This window comes from Lissotriton vulgaris, unplaced genomic scaffold, assembly GCF_964263255.1.
Source record: "Lissotriton vulgaris unplaced genomic scaffold, aLisVul1.2 SCAFFOLD_532, whole genome shotgun sequence".
Classification (NCBI taxonomy): Eukaryota; Metazoa; Chordata; class Amphibia; order Caudata; family Salamandridae; genus Lissotriton; species Lissotriton vulgaris.
The window spans coordinates 359,250-386,000 of record NW_028245496.1 but is presented as its reverse complement, the minus strand read 5'-3'; the positions used below and the strand labels follow the sequence as shown (position 1 = coordinate 386,000).

The window sequence follows — 26,751 nt, the reverse complement described above, 5'->3', positions numbered from 1 at the left end:
GGCAGGGATGCCCCCTATCTCCACTGCTTTTAATTTTGGCTATGGATCCCCTGGCCCGTCATTTCAAGAACAACATTTACACAGAGGTCTCCAGTTCCACACGGGTCCTCTTTTAATGTCATTGTACGCCGATGACATGATCTTATACGTCCGGCAACCTCAGGCTAATCTGGAACCGCTTATTAGGGAAATAATACGCTTTGGTAAATTCTCAAACCTCTGCATCAATTGGCACAAGTCGATTATCTTCCCACTGACTCCGTGTACCACAGAATGGCATTGCCCCTATCCTTTGGAATGGACTCAGGATTCAGTGAAGTACCTGGGGGTTCATGTCCACCTTGACACTATCGCCATTGTCCGTTTAAATTACGGGAGCGCGCTGGACTTCTTGGAGAGCCAGATTGAGAGGTGGGTCCGTCTCCCTTTATCTATGGCTGGCAGAATTGCCATAATTAAGATGGTCGCACTTCCACGGTTTTTGTACCTTTTTAATAACACGTCGGGACCGCGAGCTCAGACGAAAGGATTGACGCGAGAGGAGGGAGTGGAACGCTACGCTGCAGGAGACAGCCGATTGAACACTGCCCAAGAAGGTTGTCAGCAAATCCACTCTCCATTAGGAGGTTCGCCCCAAGAAACACAAAACAAGTCTTGGGCATTTCGACAGGACGGGAAACCTAAAATAAAGAACTAGAGTCCGTCAGACAAAAGTCAAACTAATAACCTCAAAATAAAGGCAATAAGGTGTATGAACCAAAAAACAAAGAGATAGGCGGACTCGAGAAATCATCATATCCACCACAAGAATGCAGTTTTGAGATGAAACACACGTCCGGAGTTTGAGATCGTGAATAAACCGCTCAAGATTAAGACTGCCATGTAAACAGGAGAATCCCTGAAAGTGGCAACCATCTAGTGCCCTGAACTTAGGAGAGACTAATCACACAGTCTTGAAAAAGATGGCAGAGTATAAATAGTAGCCATTGAAACGCGTCGACGCCGCATATACACAATCAAGAGAACAAATCTACCCTGGAGTCCAGAAAATAACGGGCCTAGGTTTAGATTCTGACAATATTAGGGTCTCAGATGTGTAACTTTTAATGACAAATTGTTTGTGTCTCTTGTATGTCTCTCCCTTGATGTGATTTTCTCTCTTTTAATAATCTAGTGCAAAAAATCTACTTATTACGCTTTTTAACCATTGAAGTGTATGATATTGTGTCTATGAATTTTCAAATGTTACATTGTGATTGTTTTGTGATTATGAAAAATCTTTTTTTTTTAAATGTCTAATAACTTTGTACCAAAGAAAGAATTTTATTAAGAATAAATGTTTTAAACTATACAACAAGTGTGTGGATAGATTGCAGTGTATGTAGCACAGTGCTTGTATAGAAATACATGCGGATAGGCATGAAATTATAAGTGTGTTAGCCAAGGGAAAACCTCTCTTTACTGTCGAAAGTACTCCAATCCCCTGGTGTTCATAAGGGGTCTCTCTCAAAAATCTAAGCCTTTTTAATAACATCCCGATTCTCCTCACCAAGGTTATTTTCACACAACTGCGCTCCTTAGTAGTGCGGTTGGTCTGGGGTGACAGGAATCCACGGGTGTCATGGCAGGTTTTGACTCTCCCATATGAGAGGGGTGGCTTTGGGGTTCCTGATTTTTACCTTTATTTCTTAGTAGCACAATGCTCATACGCATATTCGTGGTTCCACCCGGATGCCAGCATTTTATATTTAAAACCTGAAGGGGACTTGGTCCTGCCTGGGCTGCTCTCCACTGTCCTTCCCAGGGGCTTTCCGCGAGATCCACAGGACATTCCGACTGTCTCAGCAACCTGCTGGGCCTGGGATAGGGTGCACAGGCTTCTGGGCCTGGATCTATTGTATTCTCCGGCTCTCCCTTTGCCTAATGCTTCTTGGCTTCCTATTACTGGGGAAGCAGTGATCCAACGTACATTGTCCAAATTTCACATACATACCATTGGCGACCTCTTCCCTGAGGGACATGCTTTTTCATTAACTGAAGACCAACGCTTTTCAAACCGTACATTCATGGACTCATTTGTATTGTCTAGGATCCGATCCATGCTATGTGCAGTGTTTCCCACATTTCCTCTAGCCCCTGAAGCTTTCCCACCGCTCATACTAATTATTCAACATCCATCAGGTACGCATCTCGTCTCTAAATTGTACAGACTGTGTAGTGATGGACTTCCCACTTCAGATTCCAGGGTGCGCACAGCATGGGAGGAGGATTTGGGTAAAGCCATTTCGGACGACAAGTGGATGCAATGTTGCAGAGCCACTAGGGAGGTCTCCCTGAATAGTAGACACAAACTCATTCATTTCAAATTTCTCTGTAGACTTTACCATACCCCAGCACTGTCACACAAGATAGATCCAACCGTCCCCACCACTGTTCGAAATGCAAAGCCCCATTTGCTGACTTTGCACACTTATCATTGACTTGCCCTCTGATACATGAGTATTGGTTGCAGATACACCGAACACTGGGAGACATGCTGGGGGTACACTTACTTCCCACTCCGGAAATAGGGTTGCTGGGATACGTCTCGAACTTCCCACGTCCTGTACGCAAACTTGCCGCTCTAGGGTTATTGCTAGCTAAAAGAGAGGTTGCGCTGCTCTGGTGCGATAGGCATTCGCCTCGGTTGAAGTCCTGGCTTAGAAGCATGGCTTTTTGTAATGTTAATTGTGTGGAGTACTCAACACAGGTTCCCAGTCCATCTCATCCTATCGACATATGGGGTCCATACCGCACCTACATTGCTAAGATTACAGCGGATCAGCAGGCTCGACTGGCTAGCCAGATAGGCCCGGAGGGTGTTGGCTGAAGTGTTATGGGTGCTAATAAGTATGCTTTAGGTACATTTTGAATTTGTGGTATTAACTCTGGATAATTTCTTACACCGGCTGACTGGTTGCTTCTGTTTAGACAAACGCCAGAATGTTTATAATATGTGTCATCAATGTTTCTTTATTCTACATCGCTACTATTCACGTGCTGCTGTATGTAATGTAAGATGCATCAATGTATTTTATTTTGGAAAATGAGCAATAAAATAAAATAAAATTTTTAAAAGTAAGCATCAAGTGTTTGCTTGCATTATTTTGGCCTTTGTTTAGAGGTAGGTTTGGCATAGTGTGGGGTGAGATTGTTCTCCTTCAAGAACCATGAAATTGAGTGCCAGGACTATTCAGATATTGCCCAAGTCAATCAAAAAGCCATTGCTGTTGGAGTGAATTAGGTGGAAGTTCAACAGTTCCACTATTTTGATTGCGTATTGGGGGGATTCGACTGCAAACATAAAGCATTGAAAGATCTGTGCATGAAGTTGATTGTACCTCCTGGCTTTCCTCTTGGTCTACATGTATCATGAAGTAACCTGGGGAGCAGGAGATCCAGAGCAGTTTAAAAAACTTCATCAAAACAGTCTCTGAGAGAACCAATAGGTCTAGGTCAAGGGAATCCCTGAACTCACTTAGCTCTTATATGATATGGCATTGATAAGCTGCAGTGAAGGAGGAGGCAATGCAGGAAAGAAGACTTGACTTTAGTGATATACTAGAAAATTCAAGAAATCATTGAATTGTAAAGCGCACTACTCACCCTTGAGGGTCTCAAGGTGTTGGGGGGTGGAGGGGGTCAGCAGTTCCATTCAGTCGAAGAGCCAGGTCTTGAGAGCCTTTCTGAAGGTGTTCAGGGAGGGGGCGCATCTGGTGTTGATCGGGAGCTTATTACAGTTCTTGGCCGCAATGTAGGAAAAGGCTCTTCCCCTGTTCTGGCTCTGCGGATGCTTGGCAAGATGCTTCAGCAAGGGCGAGGTTGGTAAGTTAAAGGTTTCTTTAGGGTACGTGGAAGGCGATTCTCTCATTCTGGTTTTGTGATCCTGTGTTGTGGAGGCATTTGAGTTGAGTATTTTGAAAGTGACTCTCTTCTCGATGGGGAGCCAGTGAAGATTCCGTAGGTGTTGGCTGATGTGCTTATGTCGAGGAATGCTGAGGACAAGTCTGGCTGCGGTGTTCTGTATCATCTGGAGCTTGAGGAGTATAAAACTTGTTGATACCGGCATAGAGGGCGTTTCTGTAGTCCAGTCTGCTGGTTATGTGTGACTGTCTTCCTTGACTTGGGGGGGGGTGAGGGGGGAGGGGGCATCCATTTGAGAATGTGGAGGGTGTTGAAGCAGGTGGAAGCGACGGCATTGACCTGGCGGTTCATGGAGAGGGAAGAGTCATGTACTATGCTGAGGTTTCTGGCGTGGTCCGTGGGGGTTGGGGGCTGCCGAGGGCAGTGGGCCACCAGGTGTTGTTTCATGCTGAAGGGGTGGTTCCGAGGACGTCTGTCTTCTCTGAGTTGAATTTCAGGCACCTGTTGCTCATTCAGGATGCAACGTCCTGCATTCCTTCCTGGAAGTTGAGTCTGGTGGTGGTGGGGTCCTTAGTAAGGGAGAGGATGAGCTGGGTGTCGTCGGTCTGATGATGGCATCATTGGGGGCCATGTAGATGTTGAAAAGGGTTGGGCTGAGCAACGATTCCTGGGGTACTCCGCCGTTGATTTTCGTGGGGGGCAGTCTGGTTCTTTGGCTTCTGCCGGTGAGGAACGAGCGGATCCAGTCGAGGGAGGTTACTTGTATGATGGCGTTGTGTAGTCTGATGGCGAGTGTGCGGTGGGAGACGGTGTTGAATGCTGCTGACAGGTCGAGTAGGATCAGGGCTGCGGTGTGGCCTTGGTCGAGGAAAATTGCATCTAGCTTGCTCTGGTTGAGGTTGTCGAGTTGACCCACCCTTTTGAAGCGGGCTCATTGATATCATTGAGGTACTGAGACAGTACGAATATGCAAGCTCAACATGTGGAGAACTCAGACTGTTGGCGATGGGTGGGCGGTGTAGGAGTAGTAGATCTGGCTGGTAAGGAGATGATGCCTTTGTTTAGAGGTAGGTTTATCATAGTGTGGGGTGAGATTGTTCTCCTTCAAGAACCATGAAATTGAGTGCCAGGACTATTCAGATATTGCCCAAGTCAATCAAAAAGCCATTGCTGTTGGAGTGAATTAGGTGGAAGTTCAACAGTTCCACTATTTTGATTGCGTATTGGGGGGATTCGACTGCAAACATAAAGCATTGAAAGATCTGTGCATGAAGTTGATTGTACCTCCTGGCTTTCCTCTTGGTCTACATGTATCATGAAGTAACCTGGGGAGCAGGAGATCCAGAGCAGTTTAAAAAACTTCATCAAAACAGTCTCTGAGAGAACCAATAGGTCTAGGTCAAGGGAATCCCTGACCTCACTTAGCTCTTATATGATATGGCATTGATAAGCTGCAGTGAAGGAGGAGGCAATGCAGGAAAGAAGACTTGACTTTAGTGATATACTAGAAAATTCAAGAAATCATTGAATTGTAAAGCGCACTACTAACCCTTGAGGGTCTCAAGGCGTTGGGGGGTGGAGGGGGTCAGCAGTTCCATTCAGTCGAAGAGCCAGGTCTTGAGAGCCTTTCTGAAGGTGTTCAGGGAGGGGGCGCATCTGGTGTTGATCGGGAGCTTATTACAGTTCTTGGCCGCAATGTAGGAAAAGGCTCTTCCCCTGTTCTGGCTCTGCGGATGCTTGGCATCACATGTTTAGTGGGTGATAGGAGATTCAAAATATGCCTGAATCATGATGGTGGGTGGGAAAATGATTAAGATATGACCGTAGACACACATTTTGAATTCAATGCAGAAAGAAAAATCACAAATAAAGAGATTTAACTAACATCCTCAGGGCGTTTAAATCCATTGGTGCTACTCTGGACCAATGACCTAGTCAACCGTGTCCTCAAACGCTTTAATTTTACACAGTAACACTTCTGCCCCCTTCCATGCATTTTATCATTGGAGTAATTCTTTCTGCAGAGGCTTAACGCATAATTATATGTTGTTATGTTATTATATGTTAATTGTGATGTGATGACTCTAGTAAACATTTGAGCGAAAACTCTCTGAAGCCAATAGTACATAAGAATAATAGTTGAATACAGTGTGAGCCTTAAAGACAGGGAGTGTCTCAGAGAGCATAGTCGTACAATTCTGCTGCATTGAGCAGCTCTTATTCAGGGATGAAACACAGATGGGAAAGCTTGTGACCGGATAGTAATATGTACTGTGGTCTTCATGATGCATGAAATTGTGGCCATAAGCCATCATTAGATTCCCATTGTAATCACAGTGGAACCCTTTACATTGTTAATATGCGCGCCGGCCTTATTTGTTACCTACTGACACCCGGTATTTATAGTGCCAAGAAGCAGCAAAAGGGTGGGATAGAGGGCGATGTGAAAACACATTATTGTAACTTGTTTATTTTTGTACAGTTCAATATGCTACGCCTGCGTGCTTCAATAATTACATTGTGCTAAAAAGCAAATAACCTTATTAAATGCCATTTTTTTAGCTAAATGGCGTACCAGGACAGAGGCCAGTGGTTGGAGAAACACCAAGCTCACATCCGAGCTGTCCGTCAGAAACTAGGTTTGACGACCCATCTAAATATGAAGGTAAGGAAGACAGAACAACTCTTCCCTTCCAAAGCACTCTTTCACTCCCATTTTAGATGCTGGGCTTAAGAGCAATGCTCAGTCTTAACAAAGAAGAAGAGATGTATGAGCACAGCTTTGCAAGTTACTAACCTGAACCTACATCCCTAACAGCCAGGCCTTTAGGAGCTTCTATAACAGAATTAGTAATTTCGCCTACATACAACGTGGGGAGGCCACAACTACATGCTGGGTGCCTCCACTAACTGGAATAGGCTCCCCCTACACTTTAAATCCTCCACAAATCTTTTAGAAAGGCTCTGAAAACATGGCTATTCAACTCTATATAGTTACTCAGTTCATGACTAGTTCATTAACGCTCACAGTAGCCAGCTGTAAGACATCGACGGGTATTCGAATGCTCAAGTTAATTTAACGTAACATAACACAGTTTTTGCACTTATATTACCCACAAACTTAAACAAGCATTTGTAATGCTATCGGTCTCGCCTTTGGGACCTTATATGTATTTAGCTATGCAGCACATTAGCCTGGGTGCTGAAACATCTACTGTTCTTAAACATGGAGGGAAAGTAAGCACCAAACTGCATGACATGCCAGGTATGGGAACACATGGAGACAAATATTGCCTTTCAGCGGGAAATGGTATAATCCAAAGCTCTGTTTTTAATATGAAATTAGGGCTTTCGGTGGTCATATCACTGAAAATGCAAGATTTGAAAAAAATAATATTGTCTACAGGTGCTCGTGGACAATTTCTTTGGACTGGAATCTAGAGAATGCTAAAGTGATTCTGGTATTTTACTGACCTAGTCGTTCTCTATCAAGAAAGTTAACTAGAACGAGCGACCGTTGGCTCAAGTCGTAGTGAACGGCAGAAGCTCCGAATCATTTCCATTGGGACGTGGCACCCGTCGGGGATGCCCGCTTTCCCCACTTCTTTTTGCACTGGCGCTTGAGCCCCTTGCACCGTGGCTTCGGTGGGAGCCCTCGATTAAAGGGATCCGGTGGGCGCCAGATCTGGAGGATCGCGTCTCGCTCTACGCCGACGACATCCTTCTCTATTTCACCTCTCCCCAGAAGTCTTTGAACGTGCTCTTTGACGTTCTCACTTCCTTTGGTGAGAACTCCAGGCTGGTTATCAATTGGACCAAGTCATGTCTTTATGTCATAGCGGGGGTTCTACCTCCGCTGCCCCGTAGGTTTCCTATCCAGGTGGCGGAAGACGGTTTCAAGTATCTGGGGGTCTTTGTCTCCATGGACTCCTCGATGCGATACGATCGGAAACTCTACGCTCCCCTCCGTCGCCTCAAGCTGGACGTGCGGCGGTGGCGTGAACTGCCCTTGTCCCCATTGGGACGAGCGTCACTTTTTAAAATGATGTCACTCCCCAGGTTCCTTTATGCCTTGCAGAATTTTTTCGACCCGGTCCCCGCTCGCTATTTCCGTGAAATCGAAAGCCTACAGAGGCAATTGATTTGGGATGGACGTGCCCGTATTGCATTATCTAAACTCAAACTCCCCTGGTACGACGGCGGTATCGCTCTACCCGACATTAAACGGTACTATTGGGCCTCACATTTAAGTGCAATCAATCACGTGACATATTCTTCTGAGCCCTCTCCCGCTTTTGCCTTGGATAAACTCCTTTTGCCAGGCGACAACTTTAATAGAGCCTTGTATTCGTAGCCACCACTTCGTCTCCTGACTGGTCCTACGAAATGCGCCGTGCGTGCCTGGAAGGATGCTACTGTGGCTACAGGTTGGGGCGGCAGATTGACGTGCATGACCCCGTTGTATGATTCTGAACGATTGGGCAACCTGTGGCGGATGAAAGGGTTTGATAGATGGGATATGATCGGAATTAGCAAGGTGGAGGATCTCTGGGCCGGAGGAACTGTGAAATCCTTTGAGGCCCTGAAGGTGGAATACCAACTAGATGATAGGGAATATTTTCGATATCTTCAGGTGCGGCATGCCCTATTCTCCGCTTTTCCCCCCGGGACTGACGTACCCCAGTCATCCCCGCTGGAAGACCGTATTCTTGACGGCCACGTCCCTGACAGTACGATTTCCTTAATCTATAAGAAACCTATTAACAACAGGGCTGACCTGCTGGAAAAGCTTCGTGCCTCCTGGGTGGCGGATGGCCTTGAACTGGATGACGAGGACTGGCAAATGGCTATTTCTTCCCCTAAGGTAGTGGCTATTCCGGCTCGGCTTCGTTTTGTCCAATTAAAGATCCTCCACCGTGTGTATGTGACTGGTACGCGTCTGGTACGGATGGGGCTTGCGACGGACGGACTGTGTAGACGTGGCTGTGGTATGGATGGTACTTTTCTGCATGTGTTATGGGAATGCCCGGTTATCTCCGCCTTTTGGTCCAGGGTCCATGAAGCGATGGGACGTGTTACTGGAGTCCCCCTCCTTCCCGGGGCACGACGCTGTTTGCTCAATGTGTGGGAGCCTAAGGACTGTACGGCTGCTCAGACCTTTTGGATCACTCTGGGCAACATGGTCGCCAAGAGAGACATAGCTCAGCTCTGGGGCTCCAATAGACCGCCTAGGCTCAGTGTCTGGAAAGAAAACATGGACTGGTGCATGTTTCGGGAGAAGACGGTGTACGAGGCACGGGGTCGCCCTAGGAAGTGGAACAGGGTCTGGGCGCAATGGAATGCTTACCGAGGTGATATCTGTACCCCTCCGCTTGATTATGCCAAGGCCATTCCCTCCTCCCCATAAATTGCGTTCCTTTTACTATTTTTACTCTACATTCCCTTCATCAACCCCTCCCATAATAGATTTGCTTCCATTCTTTTCTATTGATTCCCGTTCCCCCCCCTCCTGTGAGCCTTGTCATTAATTTACCATGTGTTTGTTCCCCCCTTTTTTTGTTTTTCATTACGACAAAATTACAAAATTAAACCTTTGATATCCTTTTGATTGTTGTGTTATGCACTGCACCATAATGGACCGCGAAGCGGCCACCCCTGCTATATACTGTGTTCTACTTTTCGAATGTTTGTCATAGCTACCGGGCCGATAGGGTTGTAGGCAGACGCTGTGTATTGTGCATTTGATAAATAAAGGTTTTCAAAAAAAAGAATGTTAACTAGAAGGAGTTGCCAGAAAATTAAAAAAATAAAGTCTCTCAGAAGAAAGCAATTCTGGTATTTTACTGACCTCTGTTGGTCATTGTCTATCAAGAAAGTTAAATAGAGGCAGTTGAACAGAGAAAAAGTCCCTAAGCGGAAGCAGATAAGTGCTAGGGCTGATCTCCAGAGCACACATAATACAAACACATATAAGTATATAATAAGTATATACTAAAGTATATACAAAAGGTCTTGAATGCTCAACCTAAAAATCCATATGATAAGCCGTGATTTGGATATCATCAGCAGATGCTGACAATTTAAAAGAGTCCAGAAATCTGCATTTGCATTTGACTGTCTTTTTATGGTCTCCTATACGTAATAAAATGGAAGGAGTAGGCACTCTTTCTACAAACTCTTTGAATATGTTGCAGTTGATATGAAGGTGCAAGTACAATTTTCACCTCGTTTACTCATTTCTGGCTTTTAAAATGTCGAGACAATTGTCGGGAAATCTTCTTACAAAAGTACTTGACATGACCTGTTGAATCCATACATGAATGCCATTCTTTTCTTCATAAAAAGTGTGATAGCTACAACATTTTGAAAGATGTCAGTGTTTCCTACGTCTTTCTGGCCACTGAATGAAAGATGGTAACGAACATGGATTGTTATGCACTTTCAACAAAATCCTTTAGTAGTACTAAAGTACCCATTGCACCACAGGTCCAACATGAGGTCACTTTACACTTTGGCTCACAATACTAGTCCTACACATAAACAGGCTCTCCTTTAGTGCCATTCCCCATCCACCGTTACCTCAATAATCCCTTCCTAGCAGCTTTCCCTCATCGAATAGATCCTCTGTTTGCAAGACAGCAAACTGAAGATGTCTATAATAATCTCACTTCAGCATAACATACATTTCTCATACACATGACTGTCAGCACCATTCCCAACATCTAGATCACTAAACTGAAACGCAGACCCAGACCCATTCCCATCAATTCCACCATACTTCGAATTGTTTGACCTCGCTCCTTTCCTCAACTTTACCCCATAAGACCAGTTCCACATCGGCAACTAGCTTTGTATGCACACCACTGCCTCACGCCCTAATACTGTCACCCTAGAAACACCCGTTCTGCAACACTGGATCATCCCTAATCGACATTACCTCAAAACATAAATTTGTATGGTTCTCTGTAGATGGTAGAAAAATGTTCTATTGAAATATCTTCACCTTTACAAATGGGCTATGTGCATACTCTCAGCAGTCATAGCTGCTCCTACATCATCACCATTCAAAAATCCATGCTAGTCGTGCAAAAATACCTCCAACGACTAGTCCATGCTATCAACTTCTTGTTCTTGCCTGGCCTATCACCATTGCCCTTTCTGGATTCCCAGCATCTTTCTAGACTTAACACTTTTCTATGAATACTCTATTATCACTAATTACTGCCCTGTGTCCCCCCCGGACCACCTCCTTCCCCCATACACTTCATTCCCATATTTACATCTACCATACATGCATTGTTCCTTTTGATCATTTTGTTGGATAGGTGTCCATACAAATGGGGATGGGGTGGAAGATCATTTGCACACCTGGTCACAAAGTTATGGAATGGTCTGCCACTCAGTGTGTGTGAGACACTGTGTGTATGAGACTGATACTGTGTGTGAGACTGTGTGAGTGAGGCACTGCGTGTGTGAGACTGTGTGTGTGTGAGACTGTGTGTGACTGTGTGTTTGAGATACTGTGTGCGTGATACTGTGCGTGTGAGACTGTGTGTGCGAGATACTGTGTGTGTGATTCTGTGTGTGTGAGACTGTGTATATGAGACTGTGTGTGTGGGACACTGTGTGTGTGAGACACTGTGTATGAGACACTGTGTGTGTGAGACACTGTGTGTGAGAGACTGTGTGTGTGAGAGACACTGTGTGTGTGAGACACTGTGTGTGAAACACTGTGTGTATGTGAGACACTGTGTGTGAGAGACACTGTGTGTGTAACACTGTGTGTGTGAGACAATGTGTGTGTGTGAGACACTGTGTGTGTGAGACACTGTGTAAGACACTGTGTGTGAGACTGTGATACTGTGTCTGTGTGAGACTCTGTGTGTAAGACTCTGTGTGTGAGATTCTGTGTGTGAGACACTGTGTGTGTGAGTCACTGTGTGTGTGAGACTGTGTGTGTGAGAGACTGTGTGTGAGAGACTGTGTGTGTGAGACTGTGTGTGTGAGACTGTGTGTGTGAGACTGTGTGTGTGATACTGTGTGTGTGAGACTGTGTGAGACACTGTGTGTGTGTGACACTGTGTGTGAGACAAGGGGTGTGTGGAACTGTGTGTGTGAAACTGTGTAACTGTGTGTGTGAAACTGTGTGTGTGAAACTGTGTGTGTGAGACACTGTGTGTGAGACAATGTGCGTGAGAGACTGTGTGAGACACTGTGTGTGTGAGACACTATGTGTGTGTGAGACACTATGTGTGTGTGAGACACTGTGTGTGTGAAGCACTTGTGTGAAGCACTGGGTGTGTGTGTGAGACACTATGTGTGAGAGACTGTGTGTGTGTGAGACACTGTGTGTGTGAGACACTGTGTGTGTGAGACACTGTGTGTGAGACATTGTGTGTGTGTGTGTGTGTGTGTGTGAGAGAGACATTGTGAGTGTGACACTGTGTTTGTGTAAGGCACTGTGTGAGACTCTTTGTGTGACAGTGGGTGTGACACTGTGACACACTGTGTGACACTGTGTGTGTGTGACACTGTGTGTGTGAGACACTGTGTGTGTGAGGCACTCTACTTAATCTCTACTACTCTCTACTACTCACTCTCTACTACTCACTCTCTACTACTCACTCTCTACTACTCACTCTCTACTACTCACTCTACTACTCACTCTCTACTACTCTCTATTCACTCTCTACTCTCTCTCTACTGATTCTCTACTACGCACTCTCTACTACTCTCTACTACTCACTCCCTACTACTCTCTACTACTCACTCTCCACTGCTCACTCTCTACTACTCACTCTCTACTGCTCACTCTCTACTACTCTCTACTACTCACTCTCTACTACTCACTCTCTACTACTCTCTACTACTCACTCTCTACTCCTCTCCACTATTCTCTACTCACTCGCTACTACTCGCTACTACTCACTCTCTACTACTCACTCTCTACTACTCACTTTCTACTACTCTCTACTACTCACTTTCTACTACTCACTCTCTACTACTCACTCTCTACTACTCTCTACTACTCTACTCTCTACTCATTCTCTACTACTCTCTATTACTCACTCTACTACTCTCTACTACTCTACTCTACTACACACTCTCTACTACTCTCTACACCTCTCTACTACTACTCTCTACTACTCTACTATTCTCTATTCACTCTCTACTCACTCTATACTACTCCCTCTCTACTACTCTCTACTACTCACTCTACTACTCACTCTCTCCTACTCACTCTCTACTACTCTCTACTACTCTCTTCTATTCTCTACTCACTCTACTACTCACTCTCAACTACTCTCTACTACTCACTCACTACTACTCTCTACTACTCACTCTCCACTACTCACTCTCTACTCCTCGCTCTCTACTACTCTCTACTACTCACTCTCTACTACTCACTTTCTCCTACTCGCTACTACTCACTCTCTACTACTCTACTCCCTACTCATTCTCTACTACTCTCTACTACTCACTCTACAACTCTCCACTACTCACTCTCCACTGCTCACTCTCTACTACTCACTCTCTACTGCTCACTCTCTACTACTCTCTACTACTCACTCTCTACTCACTCTCTACTTCTCTGTACTACTCACTCTCTACTACTCACTCTCTACTACCCTCTACTACTCTCTACTACTCGGCTACTCAATCTGCTACTCACTCTACTACTCTCTACTACTCACTCTCTACTACTCACTCTCTACTCCTCTCTACTCACTCTCTACTACTCTACTTTCTACTCATTCTCAACTACTCTCTACTATTCTCTACTCACTCTCAACTACTCTCTAATACTCACTCTCTACTCACTCTCTACTACTCTCTACTACTCACTCTCTACTACTCACTTTCTACTACTTTCTACTACTCACTCTATTATTCTCTACTATTCTAATCTCTACTCATTCTCTACTACTCACTCTCTACTAGTCTACTACTCACTCTCTACTCACTCTCTACTACTCCCTACTACTGTCTACTACGACTCTCTACTACTCTCTACTACTCGCTACTCACTCTCTACTCACTCTCTACTACTCCCTCTCTACTACTCTCTACTACTCTACTACTCACTCTCTACTACTCACTCTCTACTACTCACTCTCTACTACTCTCTACTACTCACTCTCTACTACTCACTCTCTACTACTCTCTACTACTCACTCTCTATTACTCTCTACTACTCATTCTCTACTACTCACTCTCTACTACTCTGTACTCACTCTCTACTACTCACTTTCTACTACTCACTCTCTACTACTCACTCTACTATTCACTCTCTACTACTCTCTACTACTCACTCCACTCATATCTACTCTCTACCGCTCTACCTCTTACCTCTCTACCTCTCGCACTACCTCTCGCTCTACCTCTCTCTCTATTACTCTCTACTCTCTACTTCTCTACCTCTCTACGCTCACACACATGCATATATTTATATATATATATATATATATGTGTGTGTGTATATATATATATGCATTTATATATATGTATGTGTATATATATATATATATACATACATATATATACATCTGCATATCTATATAAATACAAATATAAATGCATGCATCAATACATACATATGCATGTCATGTATATGAAAGTTTGAAAGACACTAATAAAAGCAAAGCTAAAAAGCCACCTAATTGCAAACAGATTTGCTTTAACTTAAACGCGGCCGAGACCTATTGCATTTTCAATGCTTGTTTTTTCTGGTGGTGTGAACCAGCCCTGGGTGATAATCAATAGAGAAAACACAAAAATAAACTATATAAATGGAAGAGCAGAGCAGGAATCTTTACAGAGCAGTGCAGGCTTGAGGCAGTTTATGGTTGTCAAGTTCAGTTTATGGTAAGGGAGACAGGAATGGAGCCTCCCCACCGGTCTAAGTAAAACCCATACAGTGTTGCATTCATTAGATCTCAAACTTGTATGTACACACATCAGATACCTAAAGTGCTATCGAGCTATACAAACGATAGAAGGATGCTTTCCAAATGTTGTACTGTCCCTTGCAATGGATATTTGTATGCAAAATGTACAAAACACTTGTCAGTACAATTCAAGACCAAATGGGAACTAGATCTGACAATGCGCAAGGCAGGAAAATGGAAGGAGGCCCTCTAGAACCCAAGGGGTGTGGCTATAAGATCCGGATTCTGGTTGTAATGTTTAAGGGTTCTGCATCCGATCTAATATTCCAGTTCAGTACTTCAATCTTTGAGAGAGACTTTGACAAGGGGCTGTCTGAGAGAGAGTGGTCAGTAGACATTTAAATACAGTATGAGACACTGGCCTTTGCCCAGGGAATTCTGGGATGGGGTGATAGATAATATGACCAATTGTCTAGAGGGCCGAAGGTCACTGATGACGAAAATGATTCTAGTTAGCATATTTGCTAACAGCCTGAGCCAAAATACACAAATATATTAGATGACAGTGGTCTGGTAGTCTTAGAGGACATTGCCAGACTACAGGGCAGCAGGCAGATTCGAATGTTGGGCTATTGGTGAGACGGCATGCACTGGTCATTGCTGTATGTCACTCACCACAGTCACTGTCTATCTTAATTAACATGGACTTTTTAGATTTCTGCAGGGTACTACGTTGTATGCCCTCAATTGTGACGCATTCTGTGGTGCTCACATAAACAGCCAGAGATAAGATTTTCCTGTGACTGGAGCCTTTTACATTTCATGGTGGCCAGAGATCTGCTTGCAAACAGAATCACCTGGTAAATTTACCTGACATGTGAGCTCTTGAGTGTGCATCCTAAAATTGAACAGGAGCATCTTTTACAATCCTTTGTGACACATGAAGGATCTGAGTGAGAGGACTTCCCTGCTCCTGACCTTAGCCCATGCTATATGAAGAAAGTATAAGAGGGGGATGAAAGACGGAACTCTGATTTCAGACCTTAATTCCTGAAAGGTGTGATGGGGCGGACAAGGAGAGGCTATACACGACTCCGCAAAATATTGTTAATATGATTAGACAAAAATGAAGGATTAATCCAGTTAAATGTAGCATCGGTAGGAGGAATACAGTCGAGATCCACTTTGGAGGTCTGCGACTGTTTTGTAAAATTAAATAATATTACAATTAATATTTTTAAAATAATAAACTAAATACCCATAAAGAAGCAGAACTGAAAATGTAAACACCTTTTCTTTATTTGATTGTGAATTATACTTAACATTTTAGCATTTCATCATTTATTTGGTATATACTTGTTTTAGTATTTAGGTCAATTGTTTTGAGGTTCAAATCGAGGTCATTGCTTATGCCAGGCGCCCTGGCCTCCAATATTGACTCAGTGGGGGTCCTTGAATCCAAGTAATGATTCAGAGGAAGTCAACAGAGGTCAAAAGGTTTAGAACCACTGGTCTAATTGGTTGATAGTATGTGATGAAGAAAAGATGTGGGTGTATTTGGTGTTCACCCTTCTCTTCATTTAATTTGCTAAGTTGTTCAACAAAGATAACAATTATTACAATATTTTGCTCAAGAGTCACAGAATAAATACTAGTTGACTGTAATATGCCAATGTTTGTGTGCGTTCTTACTTTGGAGTTGACGACGGAGTTCCCTGTATCGCCTGCAGAAGAATGATCCCTCTGACGTCAATCCTCCTGCCTCCCATGGGAGAGGTGAGAGACACCTGCCAGTATTCATTTTTATCTTTGGGCAGTTACGAAATCTATTTGGTATGGCCAGAATTATTTGGGGCAGCATGACAGACAAATACCCGCATACGCCTGAGGATTGTACTACATTGATGTTTATATTATAATTTGGATTCAACTCTATCTTGCATCTGGAACGTGAACCGTAATAGGCACGTGAAACTGATTATTTTTATTGTAACTCTAGGACACTGGATGATACAGATTGACTTTCCCTTGGATTAAACCTTTTATTTCTTTTGTCTAAAATTAATGAAAAGCGTTTGTTTTTTTTAAAGATTCTTTCACATACAAACCAGGTTCAGCGGAGCCACAGCTTCAGGCAACGTCAGAGCATGATTCCCTGAGACAGAACTGGCTCATTATGTGGAGTGGTAGTAGTGCCAGCGTGCCCATCTTGAATAAGCACAGCACACAGAGTGGCTATGTGAGCTCTCCCGGCAGAAAATGAGCACAGCGAGGAACTCATCGTCCAAGCATCCTCCGTGCACAGAACAGATACAGCGTGTGCAGAAACTGTGTGTAGCATCCTGCTACAAATAATCACAAACTCTGATGGCATATAATGGAGCTTTATTTACCACATCTTACTCATGCCCTGTCCCTACTCTAACTGCCCTTTTCCTGTGTACACTCCTCCTCTTCCTCTGGCCCCCTAGCTCCGCCCACTCCCAACTACTAGTATGCTGACTTCACAACATCTCCGCCCTTTGTAACAAAACAAACAAAATATACTGACTTCTCAGTCCATCTCTACGATCAGTCTCTTGGGTGGACGTACGTCGCGATGAGGTCGTGGCGACCTGACTCTCGGACTATTAGTACTCAGTGTCTCAATGATTGGAGCGGTGCTCTCACGATCATTAGAATGCAGTTCTTCCGAACTGGGAGTGTCCATTTCACTCACCATGGTGCTGGAGATATCTGGTGACAGCTTCTTAAAGTGCCAGATGTTTCTCGTGACTCGCCGCTGCTTGGACTCCGCCGTCAACATAGTTCCTTTCCTTTTCGTGACCACCAATGGTTCGTCCTTGAATAGACAGTCGGTCTTTTTCTGCGGCTCCTGCTTGACGATGACATGGTCCCCTTCATGTAACGATAGTGACCTCGCTCTTCTCCGATGGCCTGCGTAGGCCTTCAATTTCCTTTCTTGCGTTCGTCAGTTGCTCTTATTTCATGTGGATCGTTTGCAGATGAGGATGCTTTCAAGGCTCCATCCCACGTTGGAATGCGATTCCACATGGGACGTCCCAGCATGAGGGTCGCTGGGCACTGGCCAGTCGTTGCATGAGGAGTCGTGCGGTAAGCTCGGAGGACTTCATTGAGTGCTGCTTGCAGATCCCTTCCTTCCGCGGTAGCATGTTGAAAGGTCCTTTTGAGCGTGGCCATGAATCTCTCAATTGTCCCATTTGCCTGTGGCCAGAGGGGTGTGATCCTGCGGTGATGAAAGTCTAGATGTTTCGCAAAGGCTGCAAAGTCTTTCCCATTGAAAGGGGGCCCATTGTCTGATTTAACTGTCTTGGGAACCCCCCACGTTGCAAAGACTTCATCAAGTACTTTAAGAGTACTGGAGGCTTTTGTGGACGGTACGAAGCATGCAATGGGATATCTAGAATATTCATCAATAATGGCCAGCACATTTTTGCCCGATGACAGGGGTCCATAGAAATCAATAGCGATCTCTTGCCACACACCACTGGGTAGGGTGGTCATGTGTAATGGCGCAGGGGGATCGCTTTTGCTAGTAAGTTGACAGAGATGACAATCCTTCAAAGTGGCTTCCACCAATTGATCTAGGTATGGAAACCACACTCGTTCCCTTAGTGCTCGTTTGGTCGACACAATCCCGGGATGCCCTTCATGTGCAAGAGCAACCACTCCTTGTCTCAGTTGAGTGGGGATTACAATCCTCTGGTCTCGCAACAGTATGCCATCAGTGGTGGCCGACAGTTCGCCACTCACATGCCGGAAAGCCTGCATTTCACGTTGGACAGAGGAGTCGGTATTCTCATCCTGAGGGTCGTGTCTCCATCGATTGTTTCGGACCCTGTGAAGGACTTTTTGCAGGATGACGTCCTGTGCTGTACTCTCCCGAATGGTATCCATGGGGATAGCTGGAGGTAGAGCTTGGTCCGTCACAAAATGAATGTACTCTTCTGCGATGGATGAATTGGAAGCTGATGATGGAAGTGGGTGCCGGGACATATAGTCCGCTGGATTTTCAGACTTCCCCGGTTTGTGGATTATGGTGAAAGTATATTCCTGTAACCGTAGGCCCCACCTTTCAATCCTCGGGGGCATCTTGGATCGTGGGTTTCCATAAATGGCGATAAGAGCTTGATGGTCTGTAATTAAAGTGAAATGTTTGCCATATATGAAGACATGAAAATGTTCACATGCCCATACTACGGCTAAACTCTCCTTTTCCGGTTGCGAGTAGGCCCGTTCCGGGTCAGTCAGACTACGACTCGCGTAGGCAATGATACAGCGTTGATCTGAGCCATTCTCATATTGTGCCAGGATCGCTCCAAGCCCCACGGGGCTGGCATCCACAGTTATCTCAGTCTTTCGCTTCGGGTTGAAGTATGACAGGTGATCCGCTGATTCCACCGCTTTCTTGATTTCCTTGAATGATTGCTCACATTGAGGAGTCCATTCAAACGGTTGACCCTTTTTGGTTAGCATGCGGAGGGGAGGGCTGATCGTTGCGTAGTCCCTAATATAACAAGCACAATAGCTGGCCATTCCAAGGAACGACCTGAGTTCGCTGACATCTTGGGGACTCTTGGTGTTGTTTAAGGTGACAATTTTGTCGGGGTCAGGCTTCATGCCAGCTCCAGAAAAGATATGTCCAAAGAACTTCAGTGTGGCCTGGTGAAACTCGCACTTCTCTTTGTTCAGGGTGAGGTTTGCCGCCAATAGGGCATGACAGACCCGATTGAGTGCGATGTCGTGTTCACGGACATCAGAGCCATAGACAAGGATGTCATCGCTGTATTTGAGCGTGTTAGGAATGTTTTGAATGACTTGCCCAATTGTTTCCTGAAATATTTCGGCCGCTGAGGAGAATCCGAAGCTCAGTCTTTTATATCTAAACAACCCCAGATGGGTTGCAAAGGTGGTGATATATCTGGACCCCACATCCAGTTCCAATTGATGGTAACCTTTATTTAAATCCAACTTAGAAAACACGGTGGCCCCATTAAGCGCTGCGATCATGTCGCTCAAATGTGGTCCCGGGTGTCGCTCTCTTTCGATTGCAGTGTTGGGCAGGCGCATGTCTACACAGAGTCTGACTTTGTTGGCCGTGCCCTTCTTTGGGAAAATAACTACTGGTGATACCCATGGGGTCGGGCCATCAGTGCGCTCGATGATATCCGCAGCTAACAAATCCTGGAGTTCTTCCTCAACAGCAGTCTGAAATGGTACCCGTCGAGGGTGTTGGGCGACGGGCCTGACTTGTTCATTAATATGTAGTCGCACCTGACAGTCTTTCAATTTGCCCAATCCCTGAAACAATCCGGGAAACTGGCGAGTCACATCTTGGTTGTCGCTGACCTTGAAAAGAATTTCTACCAGGTGAAGCCGTTCAGCGGTTGGCAAGCTCAATAGACAGTCTGCTTCTGGGCCCTTGATGACATGGATGACCGCTGATATGGTTGTGTTGTCGTGTGTAAGGGTCGTCGAGAACTTCCCCAGGCAGGGAAGTGGCTTCTTGGCCATCCACGTGAAGACTCTCACAGGTGCGAATGTCAGAGGAGGTCGTGGGCTCATTCTTTCGTATTTGGTGACTGGAATGTAGTTTAAGGATGCACCAGAGTCTAGTACAAACTTTGTGTCGTGATTTCCAACTTTGATATCCAGCCGAGGGTATCTCTTAAGCTGGTCCGGATCTGCCGCCAGATTCAGGTATTCGATGGTGTATGCTGAGTCTCGGGACGACGGTCTGGATTCTCTGGAAGGTGACCTCCGCTCCCACCTGGACCGACGTGACTCTCTGCTAGAGTGTGACGATCCAGAGGACTGCTCCGTCTGGTCTTGGACAGCTCGCGCGTGGTGTCTTCGAGTGTCGGACCGAGACATTCTTGGGGCTCTGCTTCGTGTGTCAGACCGTGTTGCCCCTGTGGTGCCACTTCGTTTCTCCTTATTGTAGTCCCCACACATCACTTCGAAATGGTTAGTTCGACCACACTTCCGACATCTCTGGCCCATGGCAGGGCAGCTGTCCACATGAGGGTAATCATACCCGCATCGGTAACATTTCCTCACTCTTTCCGATTTTTTTTCCTTCTTCCATGGGTCTCGTCGTTGATATCTCGATTGTTCTTGACGGGAAGACGTGTGCGACCTCCATTGTCTGTCTCTTGAACTCCTTCGACTGTCGCTTTTGGCGTGCACACGTCGCACTTGTTCATGACTCCCTTTGTGTTCCGTTTCAATATCGGCTGCGTACTTCTCCGCCTGATCATAAACTCGTGTCATCTCCTCTATTTTATCCAGTCCATGTACTTTTCTCAGTAGGCGCCTCCTGAGTTGATCAGAATAACAACCGTCTATTATTTGTGATTTGATGGCGGCATCTGTAGAGAAATTATCAAATTCACAGTGCTTGGCCAGTCTCCGCAGACGCATCATGAAGGTACTCATGGGCTCATCCTTCCCTTGCCTAGCGGAGTGGAACGTGTGGTGTTCGTAGTCTACATTTCGTTTGTGAAGAAATTTTTTATTCAAAACATCACGTGCTTTAACGTAAGTATCTGTGTCAGTAGCAGGAAGGTCCTTGAGTATTTTAACTATCTCTTGCCCCGCCAGGTTGCGCAGGGCAATCAACTTATTTTTGTCTTCTACAATGTCCGATCCTTCAATGTAATCTTCAAATTCTTCCAGCCATTCTTGCCATCTGGGACCCATGCCCCCTCCAGTTGTCACCTTGAGAGGCGCGGGTGCCCGCAGGAGCGACCCAGTTGTTGGAGGCTGAGTGTTATCTTTGTCGGACATTTTGCAGCAATTTCACTTGGTTTCACCAATGCTTGTTTCCTTGCCAATACGTGCTTACTTGCCACTGATTGCTTACTTATCAATGCTTGTTTGCTCGCCAGTGCTTGGTTGACTTCCGGTGTCAATGCTTGTTTAGTTGCCAATGCTTGTTTCTTTGCCAATGTTTGTTTTATTTCTGTCGCCAATGCTTGTTTGTTTGCCAGTGCTTGTTTTATTTCTGTCGCCAATGCTTGTTTATTTGGCCAATGCTTGTTTCTTTTCCTAGTGCCTGACTTCAAAATGGCCGCTCGTTGAAAACTAAGGGGTCTGTCCTGACGAGCGCCTGACTCTAAGATGGCCGCCGGCAATGCAATCACACGAGGCTTTCTCTCGCTCTGGATTCAATCACTCCAGACTCACCGGCCAGCAGCTTCAGGGCAGCGTGCTCCAGGAATCACTCTTCCGTGGGCACCACAGCAACCAGGTGAGGTTGGGGTGGGCTCCCGCCTTGCTCGGCACGTTCCCGCTCTTTCCGCGGCGGCCTGCCGGTTTGCACGCATCAAGCGTGAGGATTTCACCGTCGGCGGGATTTCAGGCTCGGACCTCCCGGCGCTCAGTCGCTCTCGCTGGGTGGTCGTGGCGGACGTCGTCCTCGACGCTGGGGTGCTTCTCCCTCAATCTTGTGGTGTGCAGCAGGGTCGGAGTAGGCTCCCGATATCTGCACTGCCGGAACTCACGCTTCTGGCGGGGTCGCGTGTCGGCGCGCTCCGCTTCTTCCTGTTCGAGCCGTTCAGCGCTCGAATTCACAGCCCCTCTCAGCTCCCTCAAAAGGGGGGGGGCAGGGTTGCCTGCTGTTGGCTTCTTCTACTGGGGCAGCAGTAGCTCGCAATACTCGGCAGCGTTTTCTTCTGCACCGCCGGGGACAGGGTGTCTCAGTCTGGTTTTGCAGGCGGTGGGCTTGGCTATCCCACCCTCGTCGCCATTTTTATTGTAACTCTAGGACACTGGATGATACAGATTGACTTTCCCTTGGATTAAACCTTTTATTTCTTTTGTCTAAAATTAATGAAAAGCGTTTGTTTTTTTAAAGATTCTTTCACATACAAACCAGGTTCAGCGGAGCCACAGCTTCAGGCAACGTCAGAGCATGATTCCCTGAGACAGAACTGGCTCATTATGTGGAGTGGTAGTAGTGCCAGCGTGCCCATCTTGAATAAGCACAGCACACAGAGTGGCTATGTGAGCTCTCCCGGCAGAAAATGAGCACAGCGAGGAACTCATCGTCCAAGCATCCTCCGTGCACAGAACAGATACAGCGTGTGCAGAAACTGTGTGTAGCATCCTGCTACAAATAATCACAAACTCTGATGGCATATAATGGAGCTTTATTTACCACATCTTACTCATGCCCTGTCCCTACTCTAACTGCCCTTTTCCTGTGTCCACTCCTCCTCTTCCTCTGGCCCCCTAGCTCCGCCCACTCCCAACTACTAGTATGCTGACTTCACAACACTGTGCTAGCTTCCTTTCTTCACACGGGCAAGGTACAGCATCCGTGCAAGCATCCTTTGGACACAGAAAAGATACAGCATGTGCAGAAACAGTGCTAGATTCCTTTCTTCACACGGGCAAGGGACAGCATCCGTGCAAGCATCCTTCGGACACAGAAAAGATACAGCATGTGCAGAAACAGTGCTAGATTCCTTTCTTCACACGAGCAAGGGACAGCATCCGTGCAAGCATCCTTCGGACACAGAAAAGATACAGCATGTGCAGAAACAGTGCTAGATTCCTTTCTTCACACGGGAAAGGGACTGCATCTGTGAAAACATCCTTCGTGCACAGAAGAGATACAGCGCGCGCAGAAACAGTGCTCGATTCCTTTCTTCACACGGGCAAGGGACAGCATCCGTGCAAGCATCCTCCGTGCACAGAACAGATACAGCATGTGCAGAAACGGTGCTAGCTTCCTTTCTTCACACGGGCAAGGTACAGCATCCGTGCAAGCATCCTTCGGACACAGAAGAGATACAGCGCGCGCAGAAACAGTGCAGGCTTCCCTTTGTCGCAAGGGCAAGGGACAGCATCTGTCTAATCATCCTCCATGCACAGAACAAATACAGCATGCACATAAACAGTGCTAGCTTCCTTTCCTCACAAGGGCAAAGGACAGCATCTGCGTAAGCATCCCTGTGCACAGAACAGATACAGTGTGTACAGAAACAGTGATAGCTTCCTTTCCTCACACAGGCAAGGGACTGCATCTGTACAAGCATCCTTCGTGCACAGAAAAGATACAGAACGCGCAGAAATAGTGCAGGCTTCCCTTTGTCGCAAGGGCAAGGGACAGCATCCGTGCAAGCATCCTTCGTACACAGACAGAATCAGCGTGTGCAGAAACAGTGCAGGCTTCCCTTCGTCGCAAGGGCAAGGGACAGCATCTGTCTAAGCATCCTCCATGCACAGAACAAATACAGCATGCACAGAAACTGTGCTAGCTTCCTTTCCTCACAAGGGCAAAGGACAGCATCTGTGTAAGCATCCCAGTGCACATAACAGATACAGTGTGTACAGAAACAGTGCTTGCTTCCTTTCCTCACACCAGTAATCCCCCTGTGGTGACCACGATGTACAGGTTTTACCTGTTAATTACGAGTAAGAGGCCTCACCTCAGCCTGGCACCGCTCTGTCAATCGGTACACCGGACGGTTGCAGCTCTTCAAAACCAGTAAATTGTGGTCACCACAGTGGGTTTACTGGTGTTGTATTTGTACCTACTTTTACTTATCTTACACGAAGATTGTTTTTTTCCACTTCCTTCCACTTGGTCATATGCAGTTGCACAACAATTCTATGTTCTGAAGAAGGCCTTGACACCTTCTGAAGTCAAGTAGGCCGAAACATGTAGATCTGTTTCATATGTCACATGCAGTAAATGCAGTCAATATTTTTTCATATGGCAGGTGCACTGTTTTTAGTCCTATCACTAGGAGTAAGCAAATAACGTTTCTTTCACTCTCAGTAGTCAGTTTTAGCTTCACACACTCCACTTGTTTATTTATTTTCTTGTACTGTGACCGATTCCCAACAAGTTTAATGTTTCACATCCTGTGGATCTTAGAACATCCTTTGTAGAGTAGGAGTAAAACATCCCTGAGCTCCTCCCTCACAGCGAGGGGGGTCGTATCCCATGGCAGGGGTAGCTATCTTTGCCAAGAAGAGAATCCCAGATGATGAAGCATGCCACTTTAGTGGGTGATGGGATTTTGTCCTAAATAAAGGACTCTTTTACTAGTGACTAGGTATCTATGCTTTTGTCTTGTTTGTTGCTTTCCAAGCACGTTAGTCCAGAGGACTCTTTGTATTTTACAGTAACCCTTGGGGAATCTGTCCTCGCTGGTCTTTAAATTTCCCTAGGACACCCCCCTCTCTCATTTTTAGTTATTTAACCTTAACCTTAGCTACCCTATCTTTTCACAAAAGTCATGTGTTAGAAGTATGGAAACTAGCCCAGGTGGTTCCTATGAAAAAGAAGGCTAACCAGAGCATATCCCAGCTGGACAATCTTCGCCCCATCTCCCTCCTACCTTTTTGTGCCAAAGTGGTGGAGAAATTGGTCAATAACCAGTTGGTGAAATTTGTGGAGGATAATCATCTTCTACACTTCTCCCAATCTGGTTTTCGGGAGAAACATTCCACAGAAACGGCCCTCCTCTTCTCCACAGAATTGCTTCGCCAAAAAGCGGATGAGGGGCAGACAGCTGCCTTGATATTGCTGGACCTGAGTGCGGCTTTTGATACTGTGTCGCACTCTAGGCTTCTTGCTCGCCTGAGCGAGGTTGGGTTAGCCGGGTTAGCCTATCAATGGATGGGCTCTTTTCAGGCGGACTGAAAATTTCAAGTTCACTGCCCCCCTTTTAAATCCACGCCTCGTTCTCAAGGGGTTCCTCAGGGCTCTATATTAAGTCCTACGCTGTTTAATTTTAATATGGAACCTCTTGCTAGGATGGTGGAATCTTTTGGGGGGGATATTGTGTCATATGCCGACGACACCCAACTGGTGGTCACTCTATCACATAATCCAGTTGAGACAGCAGATAACTTCTCCGCTTGCCTGGTGGCACTTGCTGGTTGGGTGAAGACCAACTGCTTGCGCCTCAATGGGAATAAGACCAAACTGCTAGTGATTGGTTCCCTTCCCTCGGTCTGGACATCGGCCTGGTGGCCTTCCGACCTGGGTCCTACACCTACCCCCTCTGTTACGGTGAAGAACTTGGGTGTACTTCTGGACACCAACCTCTCGTATGCCGAACACATTGGAAATGTGGCGGGTAAGTGCTATGGCATACTAAAGGCCCTCCGTAAAATCCTGGATCTATTACCCATTAAAGCTAGGAAAACACTAGTTCATGCCATGGTCACTTCTCATCTTGACTAGGGGAATGCCCTGTTTTGCGGCCTGAATAAAAAAGGTATGCACCAACTTCAATGTGTCCAAAATGCGGCTGCCAGACTTGTCCTGAACCTGCCCAGGAAGTCGTCTGGAAAACTTGCGTTACAGACCCTGCACTGGCTCCCTATGCGGGAATGTATTCTGTTTAAAGCCATGTGCATGGCCCATCGTATTGCACAGGGCAAAGGCCCCGTGTACCTCCAAAGGATGCTGACTATGTACCGTCCCAAACGCATGTTGAGATCCATGGGTAGCATGCAATTTCTGGCGGCCCGTATCCATAAAGCGCGGATGGGTGGTCGCTCCTTTAGGTATCTAGCCAGCAAACAATGGAATGAACTCCCTATTGAGCTGCGGATGGAACCTTCAGAATCTCGGTTCAGGCTCAAACTCAAGACCCACTTATTCCCCAAAATCTTAATCTGAGGTCGGTACGTCTTTCTCTCGTCCTCCCCCTTTACTGTGAATCTGTTTCGAGTAGTCCTAGTAGACTGCATCCTCAGCGCGGGGACGCACTGTTCCTTAGTGTAACCAGGCGCTCTATAAATGGTTTTATTATTATTATTATTACAAGGTGATAAGTAGACATTTGACCCAGAGGAATATCACATTGATTATTGTATTCATTGTAGGAGAGTAGGATCTGCTTCCTTTGGTTACCCTCACTTTTTGCTATGTTTCACTGGTTATCGACTTTAGTCTGGCTGTGGCCCTGCT

The 26,751-nt window shown here is 45.9% G+C and overlaps 1 protein-coding gene across 2 annotated transcripts in view; it reads left to right on the top strand.

Moving 5' to 3' along the window:
* LOC147666399 (uncharacterized) overlaps positions 1-26,751 on the top strand; it is a 392,367-nt gene that overhangs the window by 34,668 nt on the left and 330,948 nt on the right. For both annotated transcript variants that reach the window (XM_086949092.1, XM_086949091.1), the window contains exon 2: positions 6,466-6,568. In XM_086949092.1, the coding sequence (XP_086805218.1) occupies positions 6,470-6,568 (99 nt within the window). In that variant the 5' untranslated portion in view covers positions 6,466-6,469. The remainder of the gene's footprint in view (positions 1-6,465; positions 6,569-26,751) is intronic.